Raw genomic sequence first — 10022 nt, 5'->3', positions numbered from 1 at the left:
CTTCGATAAAAATAAACAGGTGGATTGTTTACATCGAGCCAGCCATGGCTGTGTTGGAGGATTCAATCTCCTCAACACGTTTAACAGTGGAATTAGCGCAAACTGAATGACGTTTCGCTTGGAGGCCAAAGGGGGTAAAGTTACTTGGTCTGTTTTTCTGTTGTCTCCTGCTCGGGGTCTTCCTGCTCTTTTTTCACCTCTTCCTCCTCCTCGTCGTTCCGGGAGGTGGGAAATTTGTCCTTATTGTTTTCCTTTTTCCATTTCATCCTTCTGTTCTGAAACCAAATCTTCACCTGCCTCTCAGTCAGTCCTAGGGCATGTGAAACCTCGATCCTTCGCTTCCGAGTCAGATACGGATTGAAGAGGAATTCCTTTTCCAACTCCAGGGTTTGGAAACGGCTGTAAGTTTGTCTCCCTCTGCGTCTCCCGGGCGCTGCTAAAGAACACGAGAATCACAGAAAGACAATCAGTACGAGGGGGGGGGGGGGGGAATCAAACGCACGCAAACCAAAGAGCGACACACATAGGAACAAATCTTTGCTTTGAACGGCCATGCCATACAAAGAAAGTGCTCCTATAAAAGCAGACAAGACTATTATAGACAGCATTAAAACACCTTGGCGATTTAACTGAGCAGCAGTAAAACGTGAGATGGAAGCTAATTCTAATATATCCAACCTTGAGGTCTCATCCAGGGAAACATTTGAGTAGGAGACGAGTTCTGATTTAAGTGTTCTGGTTCTTCGCCAATATTACTGCTGGACGATTTACAGTCAGGATATTGTACCAGATCGGCCTCTTGCTGTGTCGTAAAAATTTGCTGTCTTTGTAAGTTATCGTATCCGTAAAATTTAGAGGGGTCACCGTGACACGTAATTCCACAAGGATTCTGCTGAAAGCCAGCGTTAGGAAGTGCAGATGTCCCATGGTGGTAAAAATCTTGAACTTGAGCTGGGTGCTGGAAGCCTGCGCCGGTGCTGGGACCATAGACGACAGTGTGTCTACTGGTCACGTCCTGTGGAAACCGGCAGTCGTAGTAAGTGGGACTGAGAGCTTCTCCGGGCTTGTACTTGGAGTAGAATGGATTCACAAAATATGAACTCATCTGTGCAGACTCTGGAATGGCCAATGAATATCAACAAAATCACTGCTAAACAGCACAGGAGGAATGTTATTTTGGGTCCCCCGGTTTACAGTGTGCTCATGATGGCAATGCAGGTCCTGTATGCACTGATGCCCCTGTGGAACATACTCGCTAATACTGTAGGTACACAACTGCCTCACTGCTCTGGCTGCTTCGCTTTCAGAAACCGCAGCTCAGTAGTCAGCCAGCTGGGAAGGTCGTTGTCTGCCGTTTACAGTTACCGCTTTCGCGGGCAACACGTCTCTGCTGGAAAATGATTTTTTTTTTTGGGGGGGGGGTAAAAAAAATGTAGAGGGCACACAGATCGGGAAAAAAAGATAACATGCGGATTAATATATTCAGCACACTCTCATTACAATTAGGCGGGCCGCATCACAGAAAACATGAAATACGTGCGCCACTCAACTGAAGAGAAATGAAGCTGGCCCGGTTACAGCACAGCAATTAGATTTTAGAACACAACAAGGTGAGATTGGTTTCAAGGTCAAGACATAGTCAAAAATGAGGAGAATAAGCCACAGGACTGAAGGGCTAAGGTTAGAATGAAGATCAGGGATTATTTTTTATTGGCTCTTTCTGTAAATCTTGTTGAATCTGCGTGGCTCTGTCAATCTGTCTGTCTATCCAGCTTGTATTTACACACACACTCACACACATATATATGTATTTCCAACCCCATGCTTAAGTATAGTTGACGCATAGATATTTCTGTAAGTTACATGTAAACTGTTATCAATCAACAATAATTCTTGTTGTTGGGTTTAAATGGGCGGCTGATAAACAGAAGTGGAAGCTTATTTTTTTAAAAATTGCATCAGGCAACATTAAGATAGTAAATGTGAAATATCTCTTCTACAAATAACGCGAAAAATAGTTACCCTTGGCTCAGATTGAAAAAAAAGTAGGTTCGCTTGACTGAAACTTGTAGGTTAATTGCTAGCTAATGAAAATCATGCTTGTGAATACATTTTCCATCATTTCAGCTCTGGCGCACGTCATTGCCCAGAAAAGCAGCTCGGGTCTCCAGGCAAACACAAAGTTTGTAGATTGAGGTTAGAAATTTCACCAAGGACTTCAGCATCGGGAGGAACAGCAAGCCTGAGATGATAGGCGTGCAAGTCCCCCAGTTGCTTAGCTTTAGTTGCAGATAAGCTGAATCGCTGGTGGATAAAGTGAATCCCAATTTATTTGCTTGCAGCGACTGAGTTTAAAGTTTAAACGAAAAGAGTCCTTGATCTGTTAAACTTGTATCCACCAGTGAACTTTGTCCCTCACGCTTCGGTGGTTGCCTCAGCTCCACAGCGTGCTTCAGGGAAATAAAGTCAGAAATGTCTTCACTCGCTGTTTTCACTCCACCCCAATGGGCGCATTTCAAATGAGTCCAAAATGTGCTGCAGACTGCGACGTCCCTTTTCAGTAACTTTTCATTTATTTGCATAAAAGGAAATCAGTCAGCTAAAAAGTCACAATTAAAAGGTGTTATTATTGTTTAATTATAAAGGTGTTTGTGAATTTGTACCTTGAAATAGAACTAATAGCTGCTGTGGGCTGCACGATAGAATCGAGGCAATAATCGCATTCAGCGCTAAAATTACCAGCAAACCACACTTTTGCACAACGAGGACAATTTTCCATCAATCAGCATTGCGATTAATAGGCGGCATATTAACATTGTTATGTACATATTTACGTAGCCAATTTACTACTGAGCTAAACTCCATTTCACCAAAATAGTTCGTTTAAGGAGAAATGGTAACGGCGAGAATCTCTCTCCTTCTGCTGCCTCCCTTTTTTATATATAAAGCATTCATATCAATTACTTATTTTAAAAATCTGACCCACCAGGTTGGGAAGCTTAAATATACAATCGTTGTTAATTGAAATATATTTATTATTTATCTGTTTGATTTTTTTTCTCTGCGCTTTGCTATTTGACGCCATCACAAAACCTCTTCTAATCGAAGGGAAGCGGCGCCAGAAATCTGAAAGAACAACTTAACACTTCTCGGGGTTTATTGGCAGATTCCTCAATGATCGGCGGCAAATAAATGTATATGGTATTTATTGCAATAAGGAGTGCGGGATTCGTGACTAATATAAAACAGGGAAGTATCTATTTTTTTTAAAAACGGCAGGTAGGGGTTTATTTTTGCCGAATTCTTGGGAACGGTTTTGTAAAGTTAAAATTGGGCTTCGAACGCCATTCTGTAGATGTAATTTAAATTTAACTGCAGACCTTATTCATATTTTCTATTGCGAATATTTATCAATTTGCAGCTAATTTATTCCGGGGCATGGCCATACAGCTAGCATGTGAGAAGTCAAATCAATGTGCAATTTAGTTTATTTTACTTTTCGATCTGTAACTGCCCTCAAACGCATGAAAGATGTTTCAGAAATGATTGGAAACTATTACATGCCCAGAAAAAAGTATTTTAAGGGGGAGATTGTAAAATTGGCCGCCAATGAGATTTTGTTTTAAATTGGAGACATGACTCTGATTATTGCTTTGGGGGCTGACGCGCACAATGAAATAAACAAATGTTTACGCCTGTTAAAGTCGATAGTTGCACAGTTTGAAAAGATTCGCTCTGTGTATTTCCATTTGTCTTAATTCTGCTACACTACATTGTAACATTTTAGTTTTCATCCCAGAATAGTGATTTTTTGAGAAATAAAAAAATGTCATCCTTATTCTCGAAATTCACTGCGAATTGTCTGACCCTGACTTAATGTACAAATTAACCATTCTACAAAGATCATATTTTACAATTTCACCGAAGGAACATCATTCGAACAAAGAAGAATGCAGACAAAAATATGGAGGCTTTTGTCACAATTTAAGTTGCAACTGGTGCAAATTCTTATGAATAATTCTTCGTTTTGTTCTCACAAAACTTTCACGATCAAAAGTCTTTACTATGCAACTATTTAATGGTAAATTTCCAAAACAAGTCATGTGGAACTTCTAACCTTTAAGCGAGCACATGGTCTGCTGTCTTTGATTTTGAACATTTTTTTTTGCGTATTTGCAATTGTAATATTAAACTTGAATTTTTATATTTCTCCAAAAACACGTTACAGATATTACTGTTTTTCATATTTGCTACATTTAAACGCACTATGAAAAATATTACTTTCCCTTTAACCGATTTAAAATGTATCTGTTGTCATTTGCAGGTTTCCCAAATTGCTATAGTGGAGCGACAGCACCGCCTAGTGGATAATGAAATGAACTGCGACTGAAGTGGAACGGGGCTACTTTGATTTTTGTGCGGGAATCATTTAAGAATCAGTTAATATACTTGTAAGATACGTGACATAAAAGGTCCATTAGATCTCAATAAATGTTTTTAAAAATTGCTTTATGTAAAAATGATTCAGAATTGTCAGAGCAGGTTTGTCTGATCAGCCCTGCACTACTTTAACTTGGCAATCAGCATTCTCCAGTGAAAGCACAGCGGTTCAAAAAGTTAAAAAGACTTTTTGAAACTTTACGCACTTGGTATTTGAAAGGAAGCAGTCGCCTAACTGTATGTTATTTCTCTAACGACTCCCTAAAACAAATATGAATTAAATTAGTTGATTGCATGTATATGTTATGTATTATTAAAGATCCAATAATTTGAATAAAAGCGGGGGTAGGGGGGCATGGGTGACTGCACGTGTATATAGAGACAAAGAGAGTAACAGAAATACAGATTATTAGCGACTATTCAATATGTGGAAAGATCTAAATATGTTTTTTATAGGTTGAGAACAGTATTTCCTGTCTGCTGTTTCTACATTTTAAGATTTATGGATACATTTGTATGCGCACGTAAGCGAGATGAAAAACATTCGTTTGGAAATACAAAATTAAATACATCCATAAAACGGATGCTGTGTTCAATTTAGTTTCCAGTAGCAACCCTGTGATACATATTCGCCTATCCACCGTTTGCATCTTGCATGATAAAATATCTTGAACGTAAGTATTATTTCTTTAGAGCTCTGTTTTACTTTCTATCGCATGACTCATCAATTAATGAAGCAACCCTGTAGATTTCCGCGTTATTGCTATTTAACTGGGCACGCGGATTAATATTACATGTAATTTTTCCGTACAGCCAAATGTATTTCATTTCATTGCGCTTCTTGCATGTATGTTTGGGAATAGATACGATTGTCCAGACTCAAGTGACAAAGCGGAATTAATTGTCTTCGTTCCTTTAACTAGCGTCTGAGTTTTTGTTTGTCGTCAACAGACAAAACATCTGAATTGGCTGATTTCAAAGAAGTCCGTAATTACATGAAAAAAACTATAAAGTCATTAAGGTCAGGCGTCTAGCCAGTAGTGGGGTTTATTGTACCCCGTCCCTTCCGGTTCTGAAGTACTGTATGTAGAATGGTGGCAATAGATGGCGTTGCAATTCAACACCTCCTGAGCAGTAAAGTTTTCAGAGGATCCTCCAAAAAGAATGAAGTTCTAGTTTTATGAGGGCGCGCAATTGTTTTCAGCTTGAAATAGTAATGAAATAGTGACGTGAAGTAAAATTAATCTGTCTGCGTTCAGCACCCATTTATGTATACACTTATAATAAATCCCTGCCCAGTGGCTTGCCAATATAATGTGTACTTTGCTGTTTATTTTCGTACCTTTAACTAATATACCCAGTGTATTTGCAACTATGAATCATTCCAGCGTGCTCCGCGTCGGATACCCGCTATAATAATAAATAACATTGTTCAAACAACAAGAGAAACTATAAAACATCTCTGTGCACAGGAGGCCGAAAGGAACTTCCTTCCAATAGATATCAAGTCATATTGCGAGGAAATAAGCAAATGTATTGATTAAAGCACGATTTTGTTTTAAAAGATGCCTTCATCCACATTATCTATAAAATACATGTGTGCCAGCATGTGCTTAGTGGATAATTGCTAATTGCTACAATCGAGGAAAGCCCAAGATTTCAGAATTGTTTTCATAATCTATACAGCCAGCGATCATTTCCCACCAGGGCAGGTCAATGTTAGAGTGCTGATCAGCTCATTTGAACGAAATCCACTTTGAACCATCGTGATATTAACATCCGATTCAACAATACTGTTCCAGATAGAAATGGAGGGAATTTAAGGCCTGCTAAAGTACCGTATTCCTCTGCAGTCCCTCCTGAAATGGCTAACAGTTCACATCCAGAGTTAATCGTAAATCATAAATGACTTTTCAAGCAGTCAGCAAATCTGAAATGTTTATAAATTTTATTGTTATCGTAACGAGGAAACGTGAGGTACAAAACCAACGGACAAGAGTGGAACTTTCTGCTTAGCCGTTTGATTTTTGCAACGCAGCGTGTTTTTTAAAAATTATCACAACTATGGCAGCTATTAAATAGTGCAGAGGACCTAGGAGTAAGTCCAAAACTACTGTGATCTTGTATTTGCTCACATCTTCCTTGTATTAATTACATTGGATCTGACTTACGTAATGATCCAGATAACGGCGTCTTTATGACAGTATTGAAATGGACACAATAAACACTAAAGCAGGTCATATTCACTTGCCACTAAAATAAGCTTGCTTCAGATTGTCCCAAACGCACAAGAAAGATGTTCGCGGATGTTGAAAAAGTAACAAAGTTTCGAACATCTTTCTATTTATCTGTGTCCCTTCCTCAAGATGCCTATCGCTTAATGACACGTTCAGGTTATTCGAGAAATGTGCTTTCTCGCCGTGACTATGACGTTCTGCTAATTTCACGTGGAGCATTTTAAATAAATAGTACATTGGCTTGACACCTTTATCAGCACAGTGATAGTGCCATTGCACTTGTAAATAACTGCATAATGTACAGACACTGGCGCTTTTATTACACTTCACCCAGTAACCAGCAGACAAACTGAATAGAAGGACAAAGGGTCTGTATTTCTCTATATTTCTATCTGAATGATACACTAACAGTACAGCGGAAACACAACAATTTACAGGTTGCACAACTAAAGAGACTGTTGAAGTATGCGTGTTTTATTCATGTATAAAACAAATATATTCTAATGATGGTGTCAACGTTTTATCGCAATACAACCAATGTGCTGACATCAGTTTAAATTCCGTTTAATGTAACCAAGTAGCAGCAAATCAAGGAGTCTCTACACAAATGTAAGTTGTTTATACACAGGATTGCTCCGGAGCAGGACAACACTGGGAAACATAGACCGTGCTTTGAGTAGGCACCACTAGATAGACAAAACACTTTGTACACAGTCTGTTGGATTTCCAGATCTATCGCTTAAAGTACGGGTGGCCACTTAAGGCTCTTCGTTATTTTTCACCTTGTTCATCTTTTTCATTTTCATTCTTCTGTTCTGAAACCAAATCTTTACCTGTCTCTCGGTAAGATTTAAAATTCTAGCAACTTCATAACGCCGGTCTCTGGTAAGATACATATTAAATAAAAACTCCTTTTCCAATTCAAGCGTCTGGTACTTGGTGTAAGGACAACGTTTCTTCCTGGTAGAGCGAGCGTGGATCCAGTTTATAGCTGGGTGATCTAGAAGGAATGGGGGGGGGGGGGTAAAAAAAACAAGAATTAAAATCTGAACATCTCCTGGATATCTTCCGCTGGATTTCAAAAATCTTCGAGAATTTCCACAATCATGACAATATGAATCAAAGTTGCAGTTCTCTTTTCCCACTGGGTACTTGTCAAGTTCAGGGAGGTTTCATATATTAAGGAGCTGAGAGAGCGATTGATTTCAGTTTGTTTGGATTTGTTTTGAAATCGGTTGTTACAAAATTGGGAGAAAAATAGAATGGAAAAACTGCAGATAAAAATGTTTAAATTAGAAAAAAGCTATTCCACCTCCGACTTTCCGATGGTGCTACACGATGGAACGAGAAGGAATACATCAACGTTTTACAGTCTTGTCAGACATACATTTGTGTGTAAAAATTCCCTGTAACAATATAAACTCTTTACTGCTGCCTGTGCGTTTTCAGACTTGGGGAGGCGTCTAGACATCTTTATAGGTTTGTAAAACCATCAGCTTTGCACACTCGGGTCTACAGGTTCGGGTTGTAAATCAAGCTGCAATTTTTGCACTTACTTGGGTCAAGTTGCTGTTGTTTCCCCTCCTTGTGCTCACTGTTGCTCGCCGTCTCGGAGCTGCTGCAGCCAATCTCCTTGGGAACCTTCTCCCTACACTCTGGGTAGGAGCCGCACGTAAATTCTGGCAGGCTGAGAGTTTGCAGCTCAAAGGAAGAACACTCAGTCCTCTTGGCTGATAAAGTTTCTGGCTTGATCCCGTAATGTCGGCCGTTGGGATGGAATCCGGGGAAAGGGACTGAGCTGGAAAGTGGTTCTAACCAGGAGCGCACGTATCTGCTGTCCCCAGCCGCAAGATGCGACTGATGCATGTACGGGTGATAGATTCCTGCAACGGCGGCAGAGGGCTGAGGATGGACGGGAGACCAGGGATTGGAAAATGCGGCTGACTTGGGGGTAAAACTGCAGGAAGAGAAATCTGAACTGTCTGCTACACCTGGCGGCCTTGAAACAGTGCTGTGTGATCCTTGAGCATATCTGGCCGCGTATAAGTCTTCTGTCTCCTGACCTATCAAAGAATCAACATAATAGTTCTGTATAGTGCCACCGGTCGACATTTTAGGCTCTCTCGCTTTCATAGAAAAGGTTACACTGGAACGTGTATCTGATACCTTCACTCAGAACAATCATAGTATTTTGCCGACTACAGTTGCAGCTATTGGTTGCGGGGCTCACGTGATTGTATTTACCAATACAGCGAGTAAATCAATCCGCTCATCTATCTGACCACAACTGGGCCTGGCCCAGCTTTTAATGAAATATATATATATATATATATATATATATATATATGTATATTTTAAAAACGTATTAGCAATGGGCAAAGCAAAATCACTTGATCAGGATCGCTGGAGTCCTTCTGCTGGAGCCAAAGGAACAACCTCTCCAAATGCGGTTAAAACAGCGGCTGGAGAAGCAGGGGACTATTTTCCCTGTAAGCTAATTAATGTCTGTCACTCATTTCATAATCAGTAGTGCGTAGTCCATGATCTATGTCAAGAGCAAATATCTGTTAGCTTAGTGCAATAAAGCGGCAAGAAAACACCTTCGAGGTACGTCGGTGTTTTTATATTGTATATTCTCTTGTTTAGAGAAGAGCTTTTACAGACCATTGACTGGGTCTCTCCCATAAAAAGGAGTAAACGAGATGTTGTAAAACCAAGGGTTCGAGCTACTTTTTTTTCAAATCCGGAATACAAGAACTTGCAGAGTTTCTTTCCCACTCTTCCAATGTTCTTCGGCTAATATTTTAACTTGTTTCAAATATCACTGCATTTGAAGTAAAGGCTTCGTCGCCCCTTTATAGTCTGTACTCAGAAGCCACCATAAATGCTTTTATGTCTATCAATAAAATTTTTATGAGGTGCATTTGATTATACATTAATGTGTCTTTAATAAAACAGGCCTCTTTTGGCATAGTAAAGTATGCCTAACCAAAACTGGGCGCCAAAAGGTTCCCACATAGGTGCAAGTACTCTAGCCAATAAATATGTTTCTCTCTCATCGCCTGTTAACAGCGATTCAGTGTACCAGGGTGTACAAAAGAGAGGAATGTACCGGCTGATTGGAACACCAACTCATCGGCCAGCTCCAATGCCGTGTCTCAATGCCCTCGCTAGTCAATACCATGAAGGAATTGCAGTGAGTCTAAGGGTAAAGATCGAGAAGTTTGAGTTGGTCCCGAGTTTTAAGAGATGCTAACCATTAAACAGCTGCAGAGAAACGGCGTGTTTCTTCAGATGACACACTCTGTGACCGTCCACCATGACACCAATCAGACAAAACCTCGT

The 10022-nt window shown here is 39.9% G+C and overlaps 2 protein-coding genes across 2 annotated transcripts; both read right to left on the bottom strand.

The window, feature by feature from the left end:
• On the bottom strand, nucleotides 1-1249 carry LOC144504054 (homeobox protein Hox-D8). The gene is made up of 2 exons (XM_078229218.1): nucleotides 679-1249; nucleotides 1-436 (listed from the first exon to the last, which is right to left on the bottom strand). Exons 1-2 carry the CDS (start codon nucleotides 1103-1105, stop codon nucleotides 141-143), a joined length of 723 nt encoding a protein of 240 aa, XP_078085344.1. The 5' UTR covers nucleotides 1106-1249; the 3' UTR covers nucleotides 1-140.
• A 5124-nt stretch (nucleotides 1250-6373) lies between these two features.
• hoxd9a (homeobox D9a) lies at nucleotides 6374-8819 on the bottom strand. Its single transcript, XM_078228455.1, has 2 exons — nucleotides 8234-8819; nucleotides 6374-7677 (listed from the first exon to the last, which is right to left on the bottom strand). The coding sequence occupies exons 1-2, from the start codon at nucleotides 8808-8810 to the stop codon at nucleotides 7436-7438; spliced, it is 819 nt and encodes a 272-aa protein (XP_078084581.1). The 5' UTR covers nucleotides 8811-8819; the 3' UTR covers nucleotides 6374-7435.
• Nucleotides 8820-10022: the final 1203 nt, after the last annotated feature.

This window comes from Mustelus asterias, chromosome 14 (genome assembly GCF_964213995.1).
Source record: "Mustelus asterias chromosome 14, sMusAst1.hap1.1, whole genome shotgun sequence".
NCBI classification, from domain to species: domain Eukaryota; kingdom Metazoa; phylum Chordata; class Chondrichthyes; order Carcharhiniformes; family Triakidae; genus Mustelus; species Mustelus asterias.
This window is presented reverse-complemented; position numbering and strand designations above follow the sequence as displayed.

Bases quoted from the DNA above. Each gene is read 5' to 3' on its own strand.
- LOC144504054 (XM_078229218.1), bottom strand. From the start codon at position 1,105: ATGAGTTCATATTTTGTGAATCCATTCTACTCCAAGTACAAGCCCGGA. The intron at 437-678 runs GTTGGATATATT...CGTGTTCTTTAG, and splicing joins TCCCTGGATGAGACCTCAAG to CAGCGCCCGGGAGACGCAGA.
- hoxd9a (XM_078228455.1), bottom strand. From the start codon at position 8,810: ATGAAAGCGAGAGAGCCTAAAATGTCGACCGGTGGCACTATACAGAAC. The intron at 7,678-8,233 runs GTAAGTGCAAAA...CATTCCTTCTAG, and splicing joins ACAACAGCAACTTGACCCAA to ATCACCCAGCTATAAACTGG.